Below are 26949 nucleotides of genomic sequence, written 5' to 3'. Positions count from 1 at the left end.
GCGTTCACTAGTGGTGTGCACGTTAAAGAGATTACTTATTTGCCAAAGAAGTTTTTGTTTGGTTACCAAAACGAGACTGAATGTTAATATCTACTCAACTTATATATGACACATTTTCTCATAAAAAAAAAACTTATATATGGCACATTCTCATGTTACGTCACATATTTCGAACATTAACATGATCTAGTTCAATAAATGATTGAACTTGATAAAAAAATTACCTCTGAACTCAAGAAACCGAAGTGAAAACACAAGCGCGCACACACACCCAAACATCTATATACATGCCATTGAATAAGGATAAGACTAATACAAAACTTCAAAAGATATTGTGAACTAATATCTAAATTTAACACTAATTGTACAAACTAATTGAGGGGCCTGGTGACAGAAGGCCTTCTGCGTGGCCGCACAACCAACCACACGCTATTAGGTGAACATTTGATACATGTATTTTACCCAAAGAAGAATGCATGATGGCTACATGGCCCTAACAGGCTAACACTTATGTGGGTGCTTGCTACTTTTTCTCGGGGCACCTCTATAAAAAAAAAAAGTTATACTCCGTATCTATGTAAACAAAAGACGTATGGATCCACCACCGCTTACTATGGTGGTTGGACACCCACTCAACATTCCAGAGATCTCAAATTTGATTCTCATGAAAGCAGAAATCAATAATTTATTGAAATTGAGTATAAAAAATGGGCTATCACGATTATAAAATGACATTACGAGTCTTTATGACCCTTCATCCCCGAGATGTCATCGTGATGGTAATTATTCATTTAATTGATTACGATTAAAGACATCTTGACTCTTGAGTCTATATATAAAAAAAAAAATGGTGACATGGTCCACATGTCAACTCACTATATTGGTACATCAAAAATTGCTACTTCACATGGATGGCAAATCCCTTTTAGCTTTACATAGTTCCTAGTTTTATATAAAGATAGATCTCTTCACTTTATTAGTTTATTGTAGAATGTTTTTGATGTATTAAAAATCCAAGAACATTCAACTTCATTCTCTCTCTCTCTCTCTCTCTCTCTCTCTCTCTCTCTCTCTCTCTTTCCTTTAGGGTTTCCTCGCAGTTGAATTCCTTGTCTCATGATAATCTGTGCAAGATTCTTCACATGATGATTAACTGTATAAACTGATTCTAATGACAGCCCACACAAAAAAGATGATTGGTTAGTCTGGACTTTGATAGTTGAGTCATTTTCATATCTCAAAAAGTGGTTTTCAGGTAGGTTTAATCCAACCTTAACTAGTTTGTTTGTTCTTTAAGGCTGTTTTCCGAGAATGGGTGATGATTGTTTCCCAGAGTTTCTTCATGAAAGTGAGTTTGATGACCTGTTTAGCATCTTGGAAACCCTAGACACTACTCCAGTAGAGAATAATAATGTTCCCCCACTAACAGTAGCTCCATTAGAAGATCAAACTATTCCAAACTCAAAAAAAAGACTGGTCTCTCAAAAATCTGTCACCTCTAGTTTAGAAAGACAGGAATCTAATGAGATTGAATTCGAATCTTCTCCAACGACTTCGAAGAAACGAAAAATCTCCGCAAAAAATGCTTCAAGCACTGAGGAGGAAGTACTTGCAGATGGACAAGAAAAGGTATCTCACATTAAGGTGGAGAGGAATAGAAGAAAGCAAATGAATGAGCATCTGTCGGTTTTACGGTCGTTGATGCCATGTTTTTATGTCAAAAGAGTAAGAAATCTAAACTCGATCGTTTTTAATTTTAACATGGTATCAGGACACTGATCTATAACAAGAACTCATATGTATGTCTAAGAATTTTGATGTTGGTGAATATTAATTCACTCCTTTGTGAATACATAATTGTTTTTGCTCCATCTAAATCCAAAAAGAGTTGATCTTATCTAATGTAACATTCTTTCTTTTGAATATGAAAGTGAGGAGAACTAAACTCTTCTTGTTAACAAATAGATTTTGAAGTTTTCTTATGACATTTTGTTGGAATGTAGGGAGATCAAGCGTCGATAATAGGAGGAGTAGTGGATTATATCAAAGAGATGCAACAAGTTTTACAATCACTCGAGGCGAAAAAACAAAGAAAAGTGTATAGTGAAGTTTTAAGTCCAAGGCTTGTTTCAAGTCCTAAACACTTACCGTTAAGCCCAAGAAAACCACCTTTAAGCCCTAGATTGAGCTTACCCATTAGTCCAAGGACTCCAAACCCTAGATTAAGCTTACCCATAAGCCCAAGAACCCCTAACCAAACTAGTCCTTACAAGCCAAGGATGCAACCACTACAACAACAATGTTATCTTTCTCCTTCAAAATCTAGTACTACTATTAACTCTCATGATCAACCATGTTCATCTTCTTCCTTGGATAATTTTAATGTCAAAGAACTTGTGACAAATTCTAAATCTTTAGTTGCTGAAGTAGAGGTGAAGTTTTCAGGCCCAAATCTTCTCTTGAAAACGTTATCGGCCCGAATTCCGGGTCAACCTACAAAAATTATTGCTGCCCTTGAAGGTCTTTCACTTGAAATTCTTCATGTTAGTATCAATACTGTTGATCCTACAACAATGCTTAATTCATTCACCATTAAGGTAATTAATATTCTACCAATTCTTTTCCACCTTAATTTTGTACTTAATATACTTGTTCTTGTTTAGCAGAAATGATAGAGAACAAGAAAATCCAGGCGTACATCCTATGTGGCTTGTTGTGATTCGTGTTTTTGGTGATTCTAATTCACTAGACAACGAATCACGACAAGCCAAATAAAATGTATGTCTGGATTTTCTTGTTCTCTATCAATTCTCCTAAATGATCTACATATTAATTCATGAGTTGTACTAGTATTATTATTTCTAGACTTTGATGAATAGCTAGCTAGCCAACAAAGAGGAGTTTGAGAGTTGTAATTTAGCTTGCAAACTCCATAGTAAATGACCTGCATTTGTAGCTGAGACAATATTTTACAATTTTGGCATTTTGTTCATCTTCATTCATATTTGGTTTAATTATAATTGATTAGTACTTGACAAAATGAAGCTTTTATGTGGAGTATTAAAATGGGTATCTTCTTGTGTCTTTTAAATTTTGGACAGATCGGAATTGAATGTGAGCTTAGTGCAGAAGAACTTGCACATAAAATTCAGCAAACATTTTGATAGCTGCAGGGGCTAACTTCTTCTAATTAAGATAGCTAGCTTTCTCTCTCTACATTAAATAAAAGAGAATATTAAGGAGGGAGATATTAACCTTAATTATATCTACTTAATGTAACTAGGTTTTTCATTATAAGCCATGCTTTGACTTAATTTGTACTTGTAGCTCTTGTTGTAAAACTTATTCTCTAGTTAACATTCCTTTTATTTTAGTTGTAATAATTCAAAATGATCCAATTTTTCAATTTCTAGTTATTGAAGAGAGTCTTCCTTCTTTTGCCTTTTTTTTTAATTTGAATTTTAGTTCATAATATTAAATCTATCGTAGTTACTTATCAAACTATATATTATTCAGTATGCCTTTTGTTCATTTTGTTTAATTGTTTTCACGTTCCATTTACATTGCAAATTAGATTTTTATTAGGTTGATCTAAAAATTTATTATTTGTACCATCATAGTTTTACCATGGTAGATCATTCTCCTTAAAGGTAAAAACAAGACCTTCAAATTAGAATGGTCCTAATTAGAAAATTTAAAAGGGACAATCCAAAATTAGTTAATACTAAAATAAAAGTAGGGTAAAGGAGTGAGAGGTGTCCTGGTTGACCTTATCATGAATATGTTTGATTGTTATGCCCACAATTGAAACTACATCATTTATGTGGACCTCAATGCCATAATTTGTAGATTGATAATCACATTGAGGTGTGCATAAAAAGTGATATAGGTACAAGAAAATGTCTCCTTCTAGGTATCTTGCTACCTTTCCAAAGCTATATATCTATATCTATAGTAGTAGTGTCAAAATTCAAATCATTCAAAAGCTCTAGCTTGAGTATTTTTGTGGGGACCTTGTATTGAAAAAATGGAGTTCTCTCATGTATTCACTACATAACTAAGACCTCTTCTAAGACATCAATCAGAAGTTCCTTTCTTTCACTAGACAAGCTTCTATTTTAGTAAAACCAAGATGGCCCCAATGCCAACATCGCATGCTCATTTTCTACTCTGGAATGTCACGTCCGGAAATTAGACCATGTTCGTGATTTTTGGGCCAAATTTATATTCGGGCTTCAAACTCGCAATTTGTTTTTATCCATGGTGACCATTGGTACAGATGAGTAAGGGTCATAATAAGTACCCTACTTTTATTTTCAAATGTTGGGAGATAGCAATTTAGAGATACTTGGTCCCATACCCAAATAGTGGATTAGACAACCCATGATACCTCAAAAACAACTGCTCTACTAAACAACTGTAACGAAGCCTACTTTGGTTGGGTGAAATACAGGTGTAACTTTGGGTAAAAATCAACAAGAAATGATTTTGCGTGGGCAGTTTCAGAAGTGATTCACATTGAGCAAGGCATCCTATAAGAGTATAAGGTAACAACATAAAACCCACATTGGATAGAGAAGTTTTTCAGAAAAGTCTTCCGTCCATATAGCTTCGGCACTAGGACATTCGAATTAGAGATGAGTAATATGCAAGAAGAAGCTACAAGTGAAAGCCTACTCTTGACCTAATAAATCAACGGTCTCTATTTTCAAGCCATCTCTCTCTCTTTGGACTTTTTCACTCCTGATAGAAGATTAATTCTTATTAAGGTATGGGGTAGGTCTACTTTTGTAGCATCTTGCCATCTTCCATCATTTTTCATTAGAGATTAACTAATTTCTACAGGTCCCCTGCCTGTAACCATATGGGAGGTGTCTACAGAATTTCCAGTGGGCATTACTATTTCGAGTCTTGAACACCAACTAGATAGTTTGTTAAGCTCTTCACTTAAAATCACGCCTCTTCTCTAAAGGCGCTCCACAAAATGGGTCTCCCTGACCCTAGTAAACGAGTTTTGATCTCAGATTAGGTTGTTGAGGCGCCTTTAAATTTTTTTCCTCTTCCAATAGTTTAACTTTCTTGTGGGAGAGAGGCTACAATTACATAGAGGATGACATGCTGACTCACTTTCACTAACAGATAAAAAAATTTCAAAATTTAGCTACGATCTGGACCATTCTTTTACCCGGATAAGTCAGCATGTCATCCTCTAAGCAAGGAATTTGAAGTAACTGTAGCATTTCCTTTCTTGCTGCATTTTACACTTTGATGAAAATCATTCATTTAACCACTTCTATTTCATATAGACCTCATCATTTCAACTATTCAAAACTCAAAAAAGGTAGTCTTACCAAAAATCTTAGAACTCAAGAATCTAATAAATTTTTTTTAACTGAAGAATAAGGGAGAATCAACAAGAAAATCGGAATCGAAATTCATTAAGAAATCCAAGTCTGGGTATGGTGATTCCAAGGCTGAAGTTGCAGAAATGATCTCATAAAGATCAGAATCTGAGGTTTGTAATTTCTCACCATCAGTAAACTTATTCATACCACAAGTTGATTCAGAGGTTGTTGGAGTAGATAAAGATGGAGGAGATGGACTGGAAATGGAAATGTTGTTATTAGGTTTCAAGGAAGAAGAAAATGAGATTTGATTTTCATTGAGTGAAGTTGAAGGGAATGAAGAAGAGGAGGAGGAAGAGGAAGAAGTCCAATTGAATTCTTTCTTATCTAAATTATGACCTTGAAAGTTTATAAAAAATTCTTGGGTTTTTCTCTTTTTGTTTACGTGGTCTTGTTTTGTATCTTGTTTGTTTGGTGATTGAGCTTCAATTAGTTGTGATGCTTGAATACAAGTATGCCTTCCTCTATATGTTATGTTGACTATCGATGCGTCTTCATCAGATCGTTGTACTTGTTTCACCGCTAAACAACCTTGCACGTTACGATGAGTGCATCTATAATAGCCTCTGCAAATGTAATAATCTCTAGTTAGTAGTTAGTAAACGAATACTAAACTAATAAGAGAGTGGAAGCTTATAAACATTCTAAGTCTACTATATTTGACAATGAAATGACTAATAACACATCGATCTAGTACGAAAAACAAGACATTCATTTCTATTCAAATGAAGTATTAGAGTAGAAACTTGTGTAGAAAGTTGATGTGTGTTCCAAGTTGATACAAAAACCTAGCTTGTCATCAAGTTTTTTAGTAGGCTTCATTAAAGAGTTGGGGTCTTAGCTTTGACATGGCAAGTTAAAACCCTAAGTGAGTATTTTGATTTACTTAAAGTGAACATTTCGTTGGGTAGTCTTGGACCTCTCTCCCACCAAAAGCTAGCTCACGAGAAAAGACTTTTCGTACACTTATAAACTCACCCTGTAACCCTTTCACAACCAATGTGTGATTATCCCCACACACGGGTATACGAGATTTGAAACACTCTTGCATGTAAATATTGAGACTTTGATATATGAATGATCTAAATCTCCTTAATTTGTACTACAACTAAATAGTATCATTTTTCCAAGGTTTCAGGAGTATAGAATGTAGTTTACAATTCTGATCACCTTTGGTACTTAGCTCCAAGAATTTCTTTTTGTCCATATTTTCTCCAACTATATCCATTGTCTAGACGTCCATCTATATTGGCTGTCGCGCAGATCCGCACTTGCTCAGTCCATCTTGGCATAGTTCTCCTACAAAACAAATAAAAAAAACATGCATATGGTGAATAAGATACAAGATTTAACACAAGAAGCCATTTCTATTGAGAAATTCACTTTATCCAATGAAAGATCCAATTGTAAGGCCTATTAGCAATACAATTAAAATAACATCTTATATGATATGGGTAATGTTAATACGTCTGCTAGGGTTGGAGTCACTCGATATTCACCTGACCTCCCTCCAGGGCTATAGGCTTAACAAATATTTGGTCGATATATGAAACACTAACTCGATATTTCAATACCATGTTAAGACTATGTATTAGACGTAACTCTCCTTGAAAACTGATTGACAAAGAATAAGTTTTCCCAAACGCAGTTTGCTTTACAGAAAGTCAACGTTGTATAGGATAACGCTACCATCCTCTTTGATCCTAGGGTTAGAGTAGCTTCTAGTTGGATGTTGAGCTAGGCTCTTTGATCCATATCCTCTGTGAGAATAGTCCCACATGAGAAAAGAAGTATCAAGAAACGAAAAATATAATGTCTCGGTCCTTTCCATTCATTGTCACTTTATCTGTTTTATAAATCCTAATATCAAGGCTGAGTTGGGTAATACTAATAATGTATATATATACATACCTGTCCTTAGAGTTATGATCTCCGAGTTCAAAATCGTACTGATCAATTTGAAGGCTACCGTTAACGGTAGAACGGCGTGACTCAGTTGTAGGCCCGGTGAGTTGGGGTTCATCTTCTGACTCAACCAAATTCAGCATGAAAATTGATTTATCAAAAGAAGAAAGTAATTTTATTAATAACATTTTCCCTGTGGAAAAAGATGAGTCTAGATGGTTTTCGAGTTGCTTTGCCAGTTCTTTTCCTTGGGTTAACTCCTTTATGATCAAAGACTTCTTATCCCACTTTTGGGTTTTCTCCCTATTGGGTGTGTCTGTGTTAGAGAGAGACATAGACTTAATATGAATTTGAACAACACTAGCTAGTAGCCTAGTAGAGTCTTTCTTGTGCAACAAAAAATTTTGTTAAAAGAGAAGAAGAGGAAGAAAGAATTGGTGATGAGAATTGAGGAATAAGTTGGAGTAGAAATGAGGATGAGAAAAGGTATTTAAAGGGAAACAATTTACTTGTATCATATAGAAATTAGGTTTGACCAAACCGTGTGAAACTAAGGTTTTTTTTTTTCTATATCTTTTAACAAAAAAAAAAAAAAAAGGTTTTTTTTCTATATCCCGTCTAAAATGTGACTGAATATTTTAATTAATTTAAGTAATTTCATTTGTCACATTAGTAATGTTTGATTCCTTTTCCTAATTAATTTGAATGATAACTAAACTATATCAACTATTTGGTCATAAATTTTTTCATGCCCAATTTAAGTCTCATCGGAAAAGAAAAAAATTATTTGGTCATAAATTTTTTCATGCCCAATTTAAGTCCATGAGAGAGAAGAAGATTGTGTTGATGCTTTTTTTTTTCTAAAACAACATGACTGCATAAACGGCCAATCTAAATTGTCTCTTGAACGGTCCAATCTTTAGTTGGAAAGAGAAAGGGGGTTGGGGTTAGCTAAGATAACTCTTATTAAGCGAGAAAAGGCTTTTTATTTGACCCATATTTCGAGGGAGTCGTCGAAGAGTCTTTCGGATTCTGTTGTAGGTCGAACTGACGCATTTTCGTCTTAGTAGGCGAATCGTATTCAAAAATGTAACAAGCATGAGCTAACCAGCTCGAGCCAACCTGCATCTTCTTCATATCTCTCTTCCGCTGCCAAGCGTCTAAGTGACAAGATTCTCCCCAACAAAAGTGCAATAGCCCGATGTAGATGTAGACCGCCTATCAGAAACTGACCCAGCCCATAGACGACCATATTTCGTATCCTGGTCGGCTCCCTAACTCTATTAGACAAAATTTCATCGCACTTTCTTCTCAGTTTTGTTCTAAGAGTTCATACTATGAGTTACTGGTCACTGAAAGCTAGTGACTTCATCTTGACAACCCTAGCTTACGTTTGATTTGTCTGGACTTACTTGTTGCCCACATGTTTGGCACGTAGGCATGTGCAGACTCTCAGGAGAAATTTTAGATGTCATAAAAATATTAGAGAAATTAGAGTACACAGCTAAGCAAACTGTTTTTAATTTAATAAATAAACTATATTATTCTCCCTTGGACTTTCTATTTGATATTGTTTAAGTTATCTTTACTTAAAAAATTAATAGCAAATTTATGGTGGCAAGATGTTATTTGTATAAGAATCATTTTCTTTCTACTACTCCATTTCATTGATAACCGTATATCATTACAAAATCGAAACAGTACTTACTTAATTATTATTGTCATTATTATGTGGACGATTATTTATCATCTAGTTAAGTTGATATATATCAAAACAAATAAGTAACAGGTATTGATTAAGTACGAACTCTTCTAAATTGGGCTAATTAAATATTCACATGGACTAGGTTTTTGGTTTTCACACGAAAAAATAGGTCAAGAAATTAGTTTTTTTGGTACTTACGAATTGACCACTAATCCCTAGTACGGATTATCCCAACAATGTTACCCATACTTTGGTTTTAACTCTGATAGATTGAAGATCATGTGTTTTTGTTTCAAGGAGTATTTGGTATTTGTCTTGAATCCGAGATTTAGAGAGTAGAAACCAACTTGGTAAACACTTCAACCATTAAATGTTGACTTTGAAGCAATAGAGACTTCATTTAACTTCGGTTGATCTCGGTCGGAGGCAGACCTACGTCAAGACAACTCTTCTTTGAAACACTGATTTCGATATTGGACTTTGGACATATAATAGTTCCGAATCGAAACCCTTTAGAAAGATGATCTTTTGTCTCATGATAGTCTTCCCTTGTAAAATATGAGCAACACCAAATCCCTCTAGAGCCCAAACTTCCATTTCTCCTACCCGTTGCTGCTTGGCCCTTCTCTTAAGGAGTTGTTATGTAACAAGCCCGAGGTATCATTTCTAATACATTTGTGGGGCAGACTCTGACGCATTAAGTACACCCGGTACATGTATCATCATGGGTACAGACATTATTGTCGACATAACAACTTCTATACGAAATGCTGATGTGGATAAAAAAAATGGTTCGAATAGCATCTACGTTCACTCAAGATTGGATCTCTCTACCAGGTGTTTTGCCTGTGGCTTTAGGGGTTATTCACGATCGACATATGCCTGGTCTGACCAAGGAGCCAAAATAAAAAAACTCACATTGGATTTAGAGATAATCAGGCTTGAGCCTCGTCAGTCCTGACTTAGAATCCCAAAAACGCATAGTTTTTCCTCCAAAAATAACCTCCCTGGTTGGGATTTGATTGTGTCATAACTCTATAATTCAATTCGAATTAGGTTTATCGTTGGACCCTCCAAATATGTATTGGTCTTCGATTTTCTCCCTCGAACATTAGGTCAAGATGTGTGAATCTTTTAGTGTCTATATACAATCCAATCATACAGGTCATTTTGGTTTTTTTTTGGCCAGCGCTTTGGGAAAAGCTAAATAGTTTTCGGGGTGTGAAATTTTAAAGGGAATATGTAGAATTTTAGAAATTTTTCGGAGGAATAAATTTTAAGAGGAAATAAAAAAAACACTCCACCTCACCTCACTCTATCTCCACCTCACCTCTTTGTCTTCTCCGATTTGGTCGCCGGCCGGAAAATTTTCCGGCCTGCGACCATGAAGAAAAAAAAATTTTCACTCTCTCTCTCTGGCCTGTTGAAGAACAGACCGGAACTCCAGCGAAGGGAAACCCCTTCGCCGGAGTTTCTAGAGAGAGAGAGAGAGAGAGTGAATTTTCCGGCCGGCGATCTAATCGGAGAAGATAGAGGTGAGGTGGAGAGAGAGTGAGGTGGAGAAGTATTTTACTTTCCCCCTAAATAAAATTGTCAAACAATATTGACCAAGTCTTCACACCCCGGAAACTATTTAGCTTTCCCCAAAGCGCTGACTTTTTTTTTTTTGTTGAAGTCACTTTGGTTGGTTGGTAATATATTTGTCACTTTGGTTGGTTGGTAATTTATTTCATTACTAGTTTTTCAATCAAAAATATTTTCAACAAAAAAAAAAGGAAGGTCCCAATAAAAGGGCCGGTAATTATAAAGCCCAAAATGGAGAAGTTAAAGAGAATCAGACCCAATACTAAACAATAATGAGGAAAAAACCCAGTAGGTAAAAATACAATTTTACCCTCCAAAATGAAATTTTCCGCCCAAATCGACGTCAAAAAACAATTTTGAACATTTCTGAACAATTCTAGGTTTGCTCTCGACAATTTTGTAAATTTCTGAACAAATCTTAGTTTGTCTTAACAATTTGTAAATTTTTTAACAAATTCGTTTTTGCTTAGACATTGTTTTGCCAAAATATTTCGCATTTTTTTCTTTTGCATTTTACATAGACAAACTAACACAAACATTTTGGCTACAACATTTTTCGATTTGTCTTGTGAAAACATAAATGGTTTCCGCATTTTTTGTTTTGCTTTCGACATAAACATAAAGACTAAAGCATTTTTTATTTGTCCTCTACAAAAATTAAAATGTTATGCATATTATCCTTTGTATTTAACAAATCCGTTAACGAACAAATAATATTTTGACTAATACATTATATATGTTGGTAAGAACATAATTATATATGACGCCAACATTTTATAATAAGTCAGGACATTATTATACATATTGTCAACATTTTATAACAACACAATGATATATGTTGTCAACATATAAGGGTAAAAATGGAATTATGAAAAACATATGTTGTCTTGTTAACAACATAATTACATATGTTGTGAACATTTTGAAAAATGTTCAAAAAATGGATTTTTTTGACATTATTATTTTTGAGTGGGTTTTTTTCCTATTGGGGTCTAGATTTTTGGGTTTTTCACTCATTTTTTCCCAATAAAAAATAAGAAACTTCTTACAAGAATCATAACCCAAAAAGTCAACATTTAAGGAAGATCCATGTTCTCACTAATATTATTTTCTTTCACATGAAGCAGCGCAGGAAGAGCTGAACAAAGATTGAAGACGATTTTTTTAAGTTAATAAAGGATTTTAAAAAAATATTTTACAGACTGTTGAAGGGCACCAAATTCGCACATGTTAAAGATATGACGTCATACGCATGACGTAATAATTTTCTAAATTGACAGCAATATATATGCAATTTTTGTTGACCCTTTAATTAATTAGTTTTCATTAATCAAATGAATAGTGTTATTATTCTGACTTTCTTGTTCACGAGTCCAATTGCATGATTAGAAAGATGAGAGAGGGTGGATGGATACTTAAAAAGGTTATTTAGACATTAACTTCTGCCTGTTTAGCGATATTAACAATGCAACCACAAAATAAAAATATGTATGTGGTTGATTCTCCGTTCTCAATTTTTCTGTCTAATATTGTTTGAAATTCTCCGTTCAATATCCGTTATGTGGTTCTCGTGTCAATTATATGCGTGAGTTTTAACAAAAATACTCCTCACAAAATATTTGGGTTATTTAGATATCGACCCCAAGCTATTTAGCGAATGACGATATTAGGACTACACCTCGAAAATAACAATATGTCAGGAGTTGCCCTCATTCTTGATTTTTCCATCAAATATAAGTCAATTGGCCAGATGCTTGAGTTTTTATATTAGTGACAAATTGAAATTAAGGACTAGACTTTGTATGTAATGGTTATACATACGAGACTTTCTCTAATTCTCTAATCAACCAGACCTATCGACGTACCACCAGAGTAAGTCTTTTCATATGTGGCAATTGCTAGCTTATCTAATCTATCTAACTAGACGTGTCGAACCTGTCTCAGACTTCAGGTAGAGCTTACAACTATGGATTAGACTTTGTGGTCCTAATATCGATAAATAGTTGGGACTTGGGAGTCAATATTTAAATAGACTTTTTTGTGCAAACTCGCATATGTGGTTGGCATCATATTACTTAACTGGTCTTAAACAGAAAAATCGAGAATGGGAGTCAATCTCAAATATATTTTCATTTTAGGGTGTAGTCTTAATATGGTTAAATAGTTGGAGTCAATGTCTAAATAACCCATTAATTAATAAAAGATTTTTAGTCTAACAACTATTAGGCCATTGGCATATTACTTGAACTTGAGCATCTCTCGTGTAAAAAAGACTTAAAAAAAATATTGGAATAGGAGCTAATTTTGGCTCGAGCCGACTCGTCAAACTCAGAAACGGAATGCGCCAATGCGTTCATCGTCGAGCTCTTGAGTTTAGAGCAAATAATCACTCAAATTCGATTCCGGATAAATGAGAAATTCAAGTTTAAAGTTTGAACGAAAATCGGTTAAATTAAGGACTAAAACTTCAAAATGGACAAAATTAGATTGAGGCCATCTGGGCAAAGCGAGCACGTCCAGATTTGGACGGCTCGCCTTAATGTCGCGGGAATGCGCCAGATCCAACGCTTGGCGTTAACTCCGCTTCGGGCACGCTACGGGGTATCATCTAACGACCATTTAGTTCGTCTGTTGGGTAAGCTTCGGAATTGATCCAATGGATTGTGTTCTGACCGAGATTTTTAGCCAAATGCAATCGAAATTTCCAGTTATTTAACCAACTCTTTGTCAAGAGTTGTGTCCCAAAAACTAAGGAATTTGTCCCCAAAAATCAAGAGATGTGTCCTAAATAAAAGTGCCTATCTGCTTCCTATATAAACCATCCAAAATCATTCAATTCATTATCTTCTTCTCTTCTCTTCCAAAATCAGTATTTTAGTATATGTCTCGAATATAAATCTGATTTTAAAAGTAGTCTAGTACGTGTCTGGAATTCTGAAGAGATGAAAATTAAAAAGTTAAACTTGAGAATGAGAGAGAAGAAATCGAGATCGGGAGGGAAAGGTCTGGTACAAGAAGTTTTAGAGGGAAAAGAAGATAGGGAAAGAGAACGAGGGAGAAGAAATCGGTCAAGGATGTTGATGAACTTTGTGTTCGAGAAGTGAGTGTATTTGGGTAAAAATGGGTCCTAAGCGTGATTGCGTGAATATGAATAACCGTAAGTATATCGGGTAAAAATGGTAAGTGTATATAGCATTACCCTAATGTTTTTTCTGTGTCCTTTTGATGACTTTCGACCCATGTGGGTTCACTTCGTCCCTCCATGCTAACAAGTCAGGAAAGTTTCAGTTCGTTTGAGTAATATTTTTTGTAGGCTTACATGACTTACTTATCACCTGCCTATATCCATGGTATAGTTTGGGCCACCCGTTGTCTTTCTGGAGCTTTGCTTTCACAATTTGTTCCGAGATTCGAAGGTAATTTCTTGTTTAATGAAACACTTATGAACTTCACTAAAGATATTCGTCTCTAGATAATTTATTAGCGCAAGAAGATGGTGAGTGTGGACGAAGATTCGAAGAATGTAGTGAACTTGTTGTAGGGAAAAGAAACTTGAGCGAGTTGGACTAGTAATAAGAGCATGATTGATGGCTAAACCATTTCACTTTTGAATTATAGAAAACAAAACACTATCCAACTTATTAACATCACTTATAAGTCAAGATCACTTACAACGAGTTATCAAACAAAAAAGCGATTATAAATCTGATCTTTCTAATTTTGTGTAATAATCGCAAAGGAGAGAAACCCGAAGAAGGAAAAAAGATACACCCATTTGTATGATCCATGTAGAGACTATGAAAAAAAAAGAGGAACTAAGGAGGAAATATAAGTAACAATCTTTATGAATTTTTGTTGCTGCGAGAGCCCTTTCTTCTTCCTGCTGCTGCAAAACCTTCATGGTGTCTCATTATCCAAAACCTCTCTATTTCTTCTGGTTTTCGACCCGGAATCCGACCCGCTATTAAAGCCCATCTGTAAAAAAAAGGTACATTTGAGTTTGTGAAGCTCAAAGATATAAATGTGACCATTCAACCAATTTGTGAACTTCCTTCTCAGGAATTTAAAGTATCCATATCATTGTAAGTATCCTTCACTTAAATAAATGTTACTTGGCTCGCAAAGTGGGTCGACCAGAGGCTGACGTAATTAGTCCAAAGGTCTCGGAGAGAGATGATATTTGGGCCATCTGGGTCGACCATGTCAGTCGTCAGAATGTGATAGGCTTATTTTTTTGTGCTAAGTACCACAGTTGTTTGACTTTAAGTTATTGAGATTCTCAAAAGAACAACTACTGACGAAAGTATGTGGTTAGACGATTCTGTATCAGACGGCAAGATATTGTGTAGGACTCTATAGAAAAAAAAAATCTCCTTAAACTTCGCTCCTACATACGATGGTTTATAGTTCTACATGTTATTTTTCTACAAGAACTATATGATTTCCTTTTTATGTGATGAGTAACAATAGTACTATATGTGTTGGTATATATTATCTATAATATTAAGATATATACATATATTAAAGGCTCAAGATGATAAACTACCTATCACCGACAAGTTTATGCATGCGGTAGATAAGATCTTCTTCTTCCTCACTCATATCTATCACTTTCCATTCTTTACTACTCACTTCTGCCATTGTCAACACAAATGATGAATGGTTAGTTTTCCATTTACCCACTAACCAAAAAACATATATAATCAAGAAAATAAAAGAACTAGTTACCTTCAGATTCGTAGAAAGTAGTAACCTTGGGTTGTTTACGACGACGTTTATCCATAGAAAGAGTATATGATATCTAAGATAATAATGTTAAAGATAGAGAGAGAGAGTTAGAAAGGGATGAAAGTTTCAAGTAAGAATGATGAAGATCAAGTGAGAAAGGGAGATATAAGATGAGAGTGTTGGGTGGAGGAGGTGGTGAAAAATGGATGGGAAAGGGGGTAAGAGAAGGAACGACAGGTAAGACCAAACAAACACAAGAGAGAAGAAGGGAAGAGAAATGGATTCAAGAAAGAAAATGTTTGACGAGTAGTTGTTGTTGTTGTCTTGTATTCCTTCATCTAGCTCCCCTTCCCTTCATTAAATGCTCTGTAGTCTTCTCTTTAACTTACAGTCTCACCACATTTATTTCCCAATCCCTATTCCACCTATCCTTTTTGCTCCACTATCTTTTCCTTATTCAAAATTTAACCTAAAATCTTTACTGTCTTTGTCAGTACATAAGGTACATATATATTTATATATCAACTATATCTAGGAAGAGTTTCCAACACTTCAATTTGACTCCAACCCACTTTCCTAGTCTTCCTTTTAACAAACATTAGTATATATATATAATAATAGTACATCCACCTTCCAACCTTTTCCCATGCATATAATTGAGACTTTCCTATTATTATTGAGTCTTTTTACTTATTATGCAGCCTTTTAGATTTAAGTGCTAATCCTAGGCCTTCTTTTGATGGAATCCTAGGTCTCCCTTTGATGGATCCCCCACACTAATTTTTTTGGGCTAATTCCCTTGGGCCCTAAGATGTGACCAACTTTGACCCCACATAGTGTCCAACTCTTTTTTTTTGCCCTCACATTATCTTAGAATACCCTATCTCTAACTAATAATTTTTGTTAGGTAAAAGTTAACTTCTTTCTATTCTTCTTTCCAGCTTAACCCTTCTTCATTTAACAGAAACATTTTTCTCTTCTTTCCCCCTCTCCTATCTCTAGCGGACAGAAAAGGGTTGATCGACTTTTGGTGGAAGATGGAGGGGGTTTGTCGTCCCCACTTAGTGGCTAATGAAGATTCAGAAAACTAGTTTGGAATTTATAGATCTAGAAAATTATATTGCGTGTTTCCATCTATAAAATTATATCAAAATCTTAAATCTAATTTCATCAAAAAAAAATCTTACATCTAGGAAACCAGGTTAAAGAAACATGAAATTAAGCCGAAGACCCAATTTTAAACTTCTTTTTATTTAAAAAGATAAGTTATATTTAAAAAAAAATCTCAATTTTTTATTTTATTTTATTAAAAAACTTAAATATTTGTATTTTGTTTGGTTAAACCCCAATAATTTTTGCAAAGTTGTTGTAAGGTGTTGGAAAGTTGTGGCAAAAAAATTTATAGGGAGTTTTAACTACATTTCACTCAAAAAAATCAATCAACCTTCATTCTAACTCTCCAGTGAGAGAGAGGCGACTAACCTCCTCTCTCTTTCTCCCTATTCTTCTCTTATGGCCGAAACTACCAAATAACTTTGGTTATTTCAACCACCATAGTATCTTCTTTGTGAATGTCTTTTCATTGCAAAGGAAACTTGCCCTTGGTAAATAATACTAAGGTAAGCACTAAGTTTTTTAGAAGGCTTTCCCTTTCACAAAGAAGGGGGAGTTCTGTTTTACGAGGGGTCGCCTTCCCCTTCACATGGGTTGTAGGTGCAGCTGTTTTACTTTCATTGTGAGGACCTTAATGAAGCGGAGAAGAAAAATGATCGAAGCAATGGCAAGATCAAGAAAGGAAGTTACGAAAAAAATTGAAAAATAAGAAGAAAGTCAATTGTCAACAACTGGCTGGAGTCCCACCAAGTTGTTTTCCACCCTCTGGATTTTGGATTCGAAACGACTATATCATCTTTTTAAAGAAGAAAGAGTAAAGACTAAAGAGAGAGTCCACTGTCAACTAAAATTAGGTTAGGGCCCCAAAATGGTGAGATGGTCACGTCTCAAGGGCTTTCGAATCACCCTTCTGTAATAAACACCCTATCTTAGTTTAGTTTGACCATTACTTATGAAACATTAGTATTAGCTCAATTCAATGAAAGAAACTAAACTAATTTTTGTTATAAAAGGGTGATTTCAAAGCCCTACAACTTTTTAAACAATAAACTAATAAGATTTTGTCAATTGGCCTATAATAGAATTATGGAAAGAACAAAATAAGATTATTTTTTTTCTGCCTAAAGTTTCAGTGGAACGCCCTTCCCTGTCATAGGCCACAAAATCCACCATCAGAGTTTTTGTGGGAAGCCGGCCACGAGACATCTGGTGGTCGACCGGCCATAAAACATCCTGTGGGAGATAAGTCCTGAAACCCTTGACTTGCATTTCGTCAGAAACTCTCCTAAAACACTATTTTTCAAACAAAAAGGTGTGCATACACGTACTTGGAACATCGAAAAGTATGAATTTGCATTGTTTGCCTTTTGCCATCGGTGGGCTTTGAAAAAAAATGTGTGGATAGTCATACGTTTTTTTAATATGTCAGCACTTCTATAATGATACAAGTAACATGATGTTTACAGAAATGTAACAAATGAATAGACTCGGAACACCATGAAAAGAGATTAACAATGTAATTAGAAAAGAATTTAAATAACCTCTAAAAAACAGGTATATCAAATATAAATCAATACAGAATCACACAAGTACAAGCCTGTTCTTTAATACTGTCTCTCTCTCTCTTTCAATCTCCCATAAGAGGAAGATGATGAACAAATAGTGGTGTATGTTTGTTCTCAAAGAGATTATGTTGTCTTATCGTTAATGAATGTTCAAAATACCCTTTTATAGCTCAGATAAACACATATTCTATATCACCTGAACTAGATAGAAAATAAAAAGGCATCAAAGATATAGCTTCCGAAAAAGAATTATGAAGTTTTGATTTTCCTCACCAGCGTTCTCTCGGTCGACCATCGGGGAACACCGGAACAAGGGGCTTATCTTCGTCGTTTCTGGATTTATTGACTTGTTTTGATTTGCTAGTTTTAATGCTTAAACTTTCATCTCCGTCGTCAAAATCAGGTGGTGTTTCATCATCTTCGTCACTCCAATCATCCTCGTCTTCATCATAATCATCGTCTTCATCTTCATCTTCATCTGTCATAAGATTATCAATATCAGACCATTCTTCACTACCTTCCTCTCCACTTTCTTCTTCATCTTCCTCTTCTTCGTTCTCACCACTATCGCCATTTACCCTACTTATCCTAGGTGAACCTCTCTTTGGGTATCGAGGAACTGCAACAAGCGAACGAAGTTTTTCCTTGATGATCAATAGCCGATCCTTCTCAACTAATTGAGAATCACGATAAGCTTCTCGGAGAAAAACTGAATCTCTGTCTCCCTTTAAAGACACGTAAAACATATCAGGGTGTCTAATCAACATTCCTCTCAACTGCTGAGAGAATCTAAATTCCTCTCTAAAGTGAGTTAAATGATCTACAAGAGTTCTTTTCTCTACACAGAAACTCAAGATCTCATGAATAACCCCACAAGCATGTTTTTCTTTCTCCGGTGTACCGGCCCTCAATCCCGAGAAATCCGAGTATGGAGAAATATAAGGGATTTCCCTAAATTTCTCGATCCTTCTCGTCTCGCCCTTCGAAAGATTTAGACCCTTTGGTAGCTTAACTCTATTGAACTTGGGTGGCCTATCGATGATCAAATTCCTCTCTTCTATCTCTCTAGCTCTATTTTCTTCCTCACTAATCTCAGCTGCAGATATTGCTAGCTCGGGATCCCAATGAGTTAACTCAAGTGCAGGACCTCGTTCTGTTTGAACGACAGTAAAATACTGAGGATATCTTTTACAAATTGTGTCCCTAAATTCTGTAGGAAGCCCAAAATCATTCTTCAAATGAGCAATCTTTTCTAATAGAATTCTCTTCTCTAAAGACATCATCAAGAATTTTCTCAACTTAAGAACAAGCAATCCTTCCATTTCATTCCTAGCCTTCAATTCCTCTAAATAAACCCTATCAGCTTCAGGTGTTAATCTAAACCTAAGAGAATAAACCCCTTCTTCAACAATCTCAAAAACACCAGGAAATCTCTTCAATAAAGCAATAAATCGACGTTTTCGAGTAAGACCCAACTCTCTTCTATACCTACCCAAGTCTCTAAGTGACATAATCCTATCAGGTTGACTAACTAAAATTTTCCTAATCTTCAAAACAAGTTTAAGCTTCTTTTCTCTTTGAATAACATTATCAAAAGGAAGTTCCTTTCTCCTTTTCACAGCAGCTGTTATTCTATGTAATGGAAAGTGGGTTTTTCTTAAGTTCCAGAATTGAAGGTTGTTCTCTTGTGAACCCAAACTTTGACCCAAAAATGGTGTTTTTTCTATGTTTCTAAGAGAAAATGAAACATGGGTTTTTGCAGAAACAGTAGGTTTTACAAGAAAAGAAGATGGGTAAGAGAGAAGAAGAGACAAAGGGGTTGAAGATGAAGATTTTGGTGAAGAAAAGAGGAGTTTTGAATCCATGGAGGAGATGTTCATAGATTATAACATAATAATATCAAATAAATTAGGAGCAGATTATAGAATATGTATGAACATAGATAGGAAGTTTTACTCACCTTTTTCTGCTGTTCTTGATTAGGAATTTGGGGGTTTTGTGATCTTAAAACCAGGGCAAGGGTTTTAGGCTTTCTATCAGCGGAAAGAAAAATCAATTCTGAAATAGGTTTCACTTTGTAATTTGCGTTATCCTCAGTATGGGGACTTAAATGTCTTTGTGATATCCTCACGAGGGTAAAATCTTCAAAAAAATGTTATGAGACATAAGATCTGTCCCAGTGTGTGGTCTACCATTAGACGTGCCCATTGCCCAAGTCCATTAGCTACATAACGAAAATGTCCAAGGCAACTAAAAAGTGGGAGTGAAGATATAGGTGAACTTTAATGGGACGGTTAGTTTCGCGACACTTCTCTCTCATTGAAACATGATGAGTATTGGTATTGGATCTCAATTCGCGCACACTTCGTGTCAAGATTTGCGGTTGCCCTATCATGGCTAGCTATACAATTGGGAGCCCCAACTTCGGGTCAAGATTTTCGGTTGCCCTATCATGGCTAACTATAAAATTGGGAGCCCCACCTTCGTGTCAAGATTTTCAGTTGCCCTATCATCACTAGCTATAAAATTGGGAGTTAAAATAAAAGTGTCCGTCGACAAGATTCAAAGATTTTTATAGGTTGAGTTGGGTCTTTTAACATTACTAGCACCAATTTAGTTATACATATAGACTTTCTGTTATGTAAAAACTGAAGATATCGTGTTCTCAGAATAATCTTTTTCCTTTTCTAAGAACACTTTTATTGGGTTGGATCACCTCAGTCTATGGCATCATCCCCTTTACCTCATCAAAATTGAGTTTGAACTAAAACGGTTTAAATTTAAATAACTCTTCGAGAATTTTGAAGTGCAAGAATTTCTTATATTTCGCGGATGATTACTTGGTAAAGAGATAATCTAACAAAAATATGTTGTTAAACTGCTAAATGAGATTGTTCTATTTACAGAAAAATTGAGAAACTTCAAGGAACAGAAATCAATCATTGAGTGGATACAGCACAAATATAAGGTGTTTCAACCATCAAACCTAGTCTTGTTCTCTCTCTCTCTCTCTATAATATTAAAGAAAAAAAACAAGGCTAAATCAATTGGCTTTGACAGAAAGCTCAAAATGCCTACCCTATTAACTAAATGGATCAGAGAAGTGTTTCATGCTTAACATGTAATTACATAGTAAAAAGAAAAAGAAGAGACAATGACCTGCAGAAACATATTGAAGAACCAATACAGATTTTGACAACAAGAATAGTAAACAGATTTTAGTTTAGGTTAATTGTGTGCCTTCCTCACCACCTCTGCCCTTTTCCTCCGATTCGTCTAGCAAGCTGCCAATCTTTTTGCACTACAACAACAAAGTAAAATGCATATGAGATTGTCAACAATGGGTTAAAAGATCAGAGTTTGCTTCTAAGATGTTTACTTGATATAGAGGGATAAAAGCCCTGAGAAAAACTACCATTGGCTTATAAAGTTAGCTATAACTTCTAAAGCCAAAGTAGCAAAAAGCAAATAGAAGAACAATATGAGAAGTTACGGAGAAACGAGAAATAGCAATAAGATGAAATAAAATTGAGTAATACAATAAAGATTTATAATAGAATCCCATGTATGCGGATTGACATGTCCCTCCTCCCTGTGTCAGCCAGTGCCGTTAGTCGAGTCATGGTTAACTCATGTAGTATACTCTATTTGAGGTATACCATTAGATCGAGTCATGGTTAACTCATTATCAAAGCTATGTTCTTCGGTTAATTCATAGTCCTAAAAACTGAAAATGTTATCCAAAATGTAGGCATGAATTTTCATTTTACCATGCAGAAATCAATCGCATAAAAAAACTTTTACAGGGTTTAGCTAGAGAGCCAACATCCAATGATCTAGGAGCTTATCCTTTAAAACTTGAGTTGTCCAATTGATCAGCACAACAAATTAGTACGAACTAGGAAGAAAATATTTCTACAAGGTTTCACAACTACAGAAAGAAATCCCAGTAAAAAAGGAGAATTCTTTCATCAGCAAATAACCTTAATTGCTACAAAAATCTTGTTCCTATTAAAAAAAAAACCTTAATTGCTAAAAATGAAAAAGAGGGCATCCGATTGATGTCAATACTTTGAAGCATTTTGGGTCATCTTAAAGGTTAGACGTATTTAGGTCAATGTTCAAAGGCAGAATCTACAAATGTCTTCGTCGATAAAGAGTTATGACCTCATGCGCTATGCCATGTCTCTGGAAATCATCTGGCACAAGGATGGTGCACAGAACCAGTTCTTATATTTCAGAACAGACAGTAAGAAGGCTTTGTCGACATAACTTTATACAATATGCATAGGACAAACTGCAAAAGCATTGAATATTCATGGAAAGCCACGTGGACAGTGAGGAGTCAATTACTATATTTCACCGAATGAGAACTCGAGATAGTTTACAACTAATATTGATGTTAAGTGAGACTATAACTACTTGTTTATTATCAAGCAAAGTAATAAGTAATAACCATTACTTCTCAACTTCTCATTACCATTTTTTAATGAAATATGAATGATGGGTTGTAAATGGAAAGAGAAATTACAGAATTAAGAGAGGTTAGGTGGTTTCTAGGATATGGGGAACAAATTAAAGCATATACCTTTTAGGACTGAAACGCTATTTAAGGAGATATTTAGGTATATAGCAAGTTGGTGGTGCAGAAAGAAAAGAAGGGATGAGAATGAATGTTTATGTCACACTTAAAAGATGAAAAGATCATATTATACATATATATGATGCCGAGTAAACCAAGTAACTAATAGTCTTAACAAAGTAGAACAGTTAGAAATCATTCTATCAATCAGCAGTAATTGATCAAGAGGGAAAGCATTCACATACTGTAGATGAGTAGTAGTTCACTAAAACTCCAGACAGAATAAGATATACAGTATGAAACCACATTGGATTAGAATTTGGACTTACTTAATGTGACACGCTTTGCATGAATAGCACAGAGCATTGCATCTTCAAACAAATGCACCAAATAATCTTCAGCTGCCTACATAAATTGACAACTGGGTAATTGTAAGATACTTTTATGATGGTCAGAGTAATTTAAAGCAATATCTCGAACCTATATCTAGGAAACATGGATGGGGGAATATATAACTAAAGTGGGGTGGCTAATAGATATTTTACTTCTCTTTTTGGCACCTAAACCTATCATGCCCAAATGGAAATGCAGAATAGAAACAATGATACAATTCAACGGTGTCAAGATCCACCTTGTATCCAAATTATCTCACAGAGGCATGAATAACAAGGGGTTGTGCTGGATAAATACCAGTTTAGAGCCTCACAAATGTTGTACTGCCAAAAAATACTATTTTAACTGACTTAAGAACTAAGCTTACATTGGGATTGGGAAATAATGTTTTATTTATTCACCATCCCTTCTGAACTACAACTCTTAAGAAAAAGGAGGTGATAATCGACATGAAAGCTCTATATTGCACTATTTCCAGAGTTTAGACTTCAGAATTGTTTGGAATCCAACAATCGGTAGCTTTTTTCTTAGTTTTCTGTCTATTACTGCTTTGGGTATGACAAATTGACTATAATTTGAGATAGACCCAGAAACAGTAATATTTTTCTTATCCTCCTTGCTCTATTTTCTGGAGAGACTTCCCTCTCAATTTTATGCTAAATTTGCTAAAAAAAACAAACATAAAATATGTCCCCATATACCTCTTGAAGGGCTAACAGAGCTTCTGCTTGCCAACGAGTTACATCCCTGCTGAAGACACCACTGATCTCTTTCACCTAAAATACATATAGAAGATTCTCAAGCATTTATGCAACAAAGGTTACATATCTCACATTCACAAGCGAGCATGGCTATATGGTATAATACGAGGCAAAATGTTAGTCTGGGGATGATCAAATGGTGATAGCTTAACACAAGAATCCAACCAAAATTGAGGAAATGAGAGGTGGAAAACTCCCAACAGCCAAAAAAAACCTAAGCCATCAATAAAAAAAGATGCGTAGAAGTAAACCCAAAGCCTGTGATACAACTCTATTTGCTTAACTAAGTGACATTTAACCAACCCAACAATTAACAGGGAAAAGTTGATCCAAGAAGTAGTGATTCAAATAGCCGAAAGTCCCTAATTTAATTTTCATAAGTCTCATTTTAAAATTACAACTACATTTTCTTCTTTCAAGTGACTACCAAGTCTTAAACCTAGAAAGTATAGTGAGATTGGAGTATTAGACTTGATACTGAAATTGTGAAACCCCTATTTTTAACTGATCAAAAATCATAGGTGAAACAGTTACCCAAGAAGTGCACCAAAAGTATTAGATTCAAATGATAGAAATCCCTAATTCTAAATAACAGTTCTACTTGCTATCTGCAGTCAGTGACTTTAACCTAGCAAAATTGAGAGATTTTGAACTTTATTTTACATTCAAATTAATGCCCTTCAAAAGGGGGGAAGAGTGCAACTCACAAGTCTAATGAAAGGAGCGGCAGGTATAAGAAGCGTAAATGTTTTCTGAAAATGGCGAATCTGCCGAAGAGCTACTGTTCCTGGTCTGTAACGGTGCGGTTTCCGAGCCTTTGGTGCCGCCTATAACACAAAGTATTCATGAAAACAGAAATTGAGTTCAAAACCAGAGACAGACAGACAGACAGAGAGAGAGAGAGAGAGAGAGAGAGAGAGAGAGAGAAGTACCGAACTAGGACCAGGCGCATCTGGGTTTGCTTGGGTTGGTGTAGCTGGTACCAAAATATGAGTTAGGGTTTTGGATTGTCATAATAGATTAGAAAAAGAGAGAGAGAGAGAGAGAGAGAGACCTTGACTCCGACGAGATGAACTCCTCACCGCTTGTTGTTTGGTCCTCGCCATAGACGAAGACGCTGATTATGCCTAAAGAGAGAAAGAGGGGCGGGGTTCTGTGTGTTATTTTCAAACTGAAAACAAATTCCCGCTCGATTCAAGTTTCGAAGGACGGATCTGTCAAAAATGGAGTCAAGATGGACTCTCTTCCAAATAATGGGAAGATTGGAAACAAGGAGAAACTGGTCAATGCAATTAGGGAAATTTTAAAAGGCCCGCCGTTTTTGTTAAAAGGCCTCCCCGCTAAAAGCGCCTCTCATTATAACCCATTTGGTTATAGGGCCCCCTCTACAAAAGAGCACCTCCTTCATCAATATTTGACCTAACGGCAAAGTTAACGCCGTTAGGTCAAACTTAACCCAAGACCTGTGATGTGGACCACGCCACATCATCATCTTCTCCGGCAGGGTCGCCGGCCGGCCAAACTTCCGGCCGGCGACCTTCAAAAAATTTTTTTTTTTTTCTTTCTCTCCTCTCTCTCTCTCTCTAAGAACTCCGGCGAAGGAACCCTTCGCCGGAGTTCGTCTGTTCTCACGAACAGACGATAGTTCGTGAGAACAGTTCTGTTCGTGAGAACAGATCTGTTCTCACGAACAGACGAACTCCGGCGAAGGGTTCCTTCGCCGGAGTTCTTAGAGAGAGAGGAGAGAAAGAAAAAAAAAAATTTTTTTTTTATTTGAAGGTCGCCGGCCGGAAATTTGGCCGGCCGGCGACCTTGCCGGAGAAGGTGATGATGTGGCGTGGTCAAATGATGTGGGTGAAATACATCTTTAAAGGGGTTTTTTTTCACCCATTCAAAGAGGGGGCCCTTTAACCAAGCTAAGTCAAAGGTTTTTTACCAAGTCAACGAAACCATGGGGAGGCCTTTTAACAAAAACGGGGAGGCCTTTTAAAATCTCCCATGCAATTAACTTCGGTAGATGTTTCATGGAACAAAGAAATGATTGCCAGTATGTTGTAAAGCAATTCCATACCAGTGGTGAGACGGAGTGGTGTTCCTCGTAAGAGGTTAAGGACTCCACATTGAGGTATTTTTAAACAGTGAGGTTTAGAAGTGTTAAAGTGGACAATATCACTACTAGCCCAAAAGGTTGGTCTACATCATCATTACAGTTCCGTTAGACCCACAGTGCTCAGTTTTGCATTAGAGACGCTCTTTTTCACTTCATCTTTCACCCCTCTCCACGACTCCGTCTCGCCTTTCTTCTCTGACATTATGTTGTAGGCAGAATGAGATGATGTAGGTATTAATGTTTTAACATTTTTTTGGTATGGATTTTAGTTTGGTCCTTGAGGGTATTTTCGATATGAGTTGGAACTTTTATGGGTTTTGGAGGCAGAATGAGACGATGTAGATATTAATGTTTTAACATTTTTTGTGGTCTGCATCATCCTGACAGTTCGATTTGACCCACGATACTCAGTTTTTCATTATAGATGCTCTTTTCCACTTCATCTTCTCCCTTTCCACGACTCCATACCTCACCTTTCTTCTCTCGCATAGTGTTGCATGCAGAATGAGATAATGCAGATATTAATGTTTTAACATTTTTTTGATGGATTTTAGTTTGATTCCCTTGAGGGTAGTTTCGAGATAAGTTGAAACTTTTATGGGATTTGGAAGCCAAATCGAATTGTCGAAAACTTATGGGAGTAAAAAAAAATAGCTAGGTAGTCCCAAATTGGACTCCAAAACAGAATCAACGTATGAAAAGTACTATCTAATAAAATACGACTATGTTTATATCCCAACCCGATATCAACAAGATATCAGAAAGATCTCTAATTCTTTTGTCAAAATCTTATAGAGCTTATTGGATGTTCTATTATATCAAAGATTGCAAAATTCATCATAATAGATCTTCTGTTTATTAAACATGACTAAATTTCAGGTTGTTTTTAGTTAAGGAACACATTTTTTTAGGCTCATGCGAAAGTCCTTGCTTAAAGTAAGTGCAAATTTGCACAAACCAATGAAAATTTTACATAGGAAGCTAAATTACAAAAAAAAATAGTTGAAGGATTATTTTTGACAAAATTTACCATGAAGAAACTAGTATAAATTAATCTAAACCTTCGACTATATATCAATATATATTCAAAAATTAAAA

The 26949-nt window shown here is 35.5% G+C and overlaps 5 protein-coding genes across 6 annotated transcripts; 1 reads left to right on the top strand and 4 right to left on the bottom strand.

Annotated features, from left to right (window-relative positions):
• The first annotated feature begins 983 nt into the window (after positions 1-983).
• Positions 984-3434, top strand: SPCH (basic helix-loop-helix (bHLH) DNA-binding superfamily protein). Its single transcript, XM_086648443.1, has 3 exons — positions 984-1725; positions 2004-2597; positions 3102-3434. Exons 1-3 carry the CDS (start codon positions 1312-1314, stop codon positions 3162-3164), a joined length of 1071 nt encoding a protein of 356 aa, XP_086504569.1. The 5' UTR covers positions 984-1311; the 3' UTR covers positions 3165-3434.
• Positions 3435-5192: 1758 nt separating this feature from the next.
• LOC147534264 (putative WRKY transcription factor 41) lies at positions 5193-7741 on the bottom strand. Its single transcript, XM_086649341.1, has 3 exons — positions 7317-7741; positions 6576-6704; positions 5193-5971 (listed from the first exon to the last, which is right to left on the bottom strand). Exons 1-3 carry the CDS (start codon positions 7643-7645, stop codon positions 5389-5391), a joined length of 1041 nt encoding a protein of 346 aa, XP_086505467.1. The 5' UTR covers positions 7646-7741; the 3' UTR covers positions 5193-5388.
• Positions 7742-14183: 6442 nt separating this feature from the next.
• On the bottom strand, positions 14184-15763 carry LOC147534263 (MYB-like transcription factor ETC3). 2 transcript variants are annotated; one of them, XM_086648317.1, is made up of 3 exons: positions 15328-15763; positions 15146-15230; positions 14184-14574 (listed from the first exon to the last, which is right to left on the bottom strand). In XM_086648317.1, the coding sequence occupies exons 1-3, from the start codon at positions 15380-15382 to the stop codon at positions 14442-14444; spliced, it is 273 nt and encodes a 90-aa protein (XP_086504443.1). In that variant the 5' UTR covers positions 15383-15763; the 3' UTR covers positions 14184-14441. The 2 variants fall into 2 exon arrangements, with proteins under 2 accessions (XP_086504443.1, XP_086504442.1); XM_086648316.1 differs by having other exon boundaries at positions 15146-15233; positions 15328-15759.
• Positions 15764-17971: 2208 nt separating this feature from the next.
• WTF1 (Ubiquitin carboxyl-terminal hydrolase family protein) lies at positions 17972-20094 on the bottom strand. The gene has a single exon (XM_086649558.1). It carries the CDS (start codon positions 19883-19885, stop codon positions 18275-18277), a length of 1611 nt encoding a protein of 536 aa, XP_086505684.1. The 5' UTR covers positions 19886-20094; the 3' UTR covers positions 17972-18274.
• Positions 20095-20925: 831 nt separating this feature from the next.
• LOC147534261 (histone H3-like centromeric protein CENH3) lies at positions 20926-25036 on the bottom strand. Its single transcript, XM_086650282.1, has 6 exons — positions 24796-25036; positions 24674-24717; positions 24449-24568; positions 23682-23756; positions 22917-22992; positions 20926-21306 (listed from the first exon to the last, which is right to left on the bottom strand). The coding sequence occupies exons 1-6, from the start codon at positions 24845-24847 to the stop codon at positions 21251-21253; spliced, it is 423 nt and encodes a 140-aa protein (XP_086506408.1). The 5' UTR covers positions 24848-25036; the 3' UTR covers positions 20926-21250.
• Positions 25037-26949: the final 1913 nt, after the last annotated feature.

This window comes from Eschscholzia californica, unplaced genomic scaffold (genome assembly GCF_041429995.1).
Source record: "Eschscholzia californica isolate CP2 unplaced genomic scaffold, dmEscCali1.0.p SCAF_6, whole genome shotgun sequence".
In the NCBI taxonomy this organism is placed as follows: Eukaryota; Viridiplantae; Streptophyta; class Magnoliopsida; order Ranunculales; family Papaveraceae; genus Eschscholzia; species Eschscholzia californica.
The sequence above is the reverse complement of the archived record's forward strand: the minus strand, read 5'-3'. Positions and strand labels throughout refer to the sequence as shown.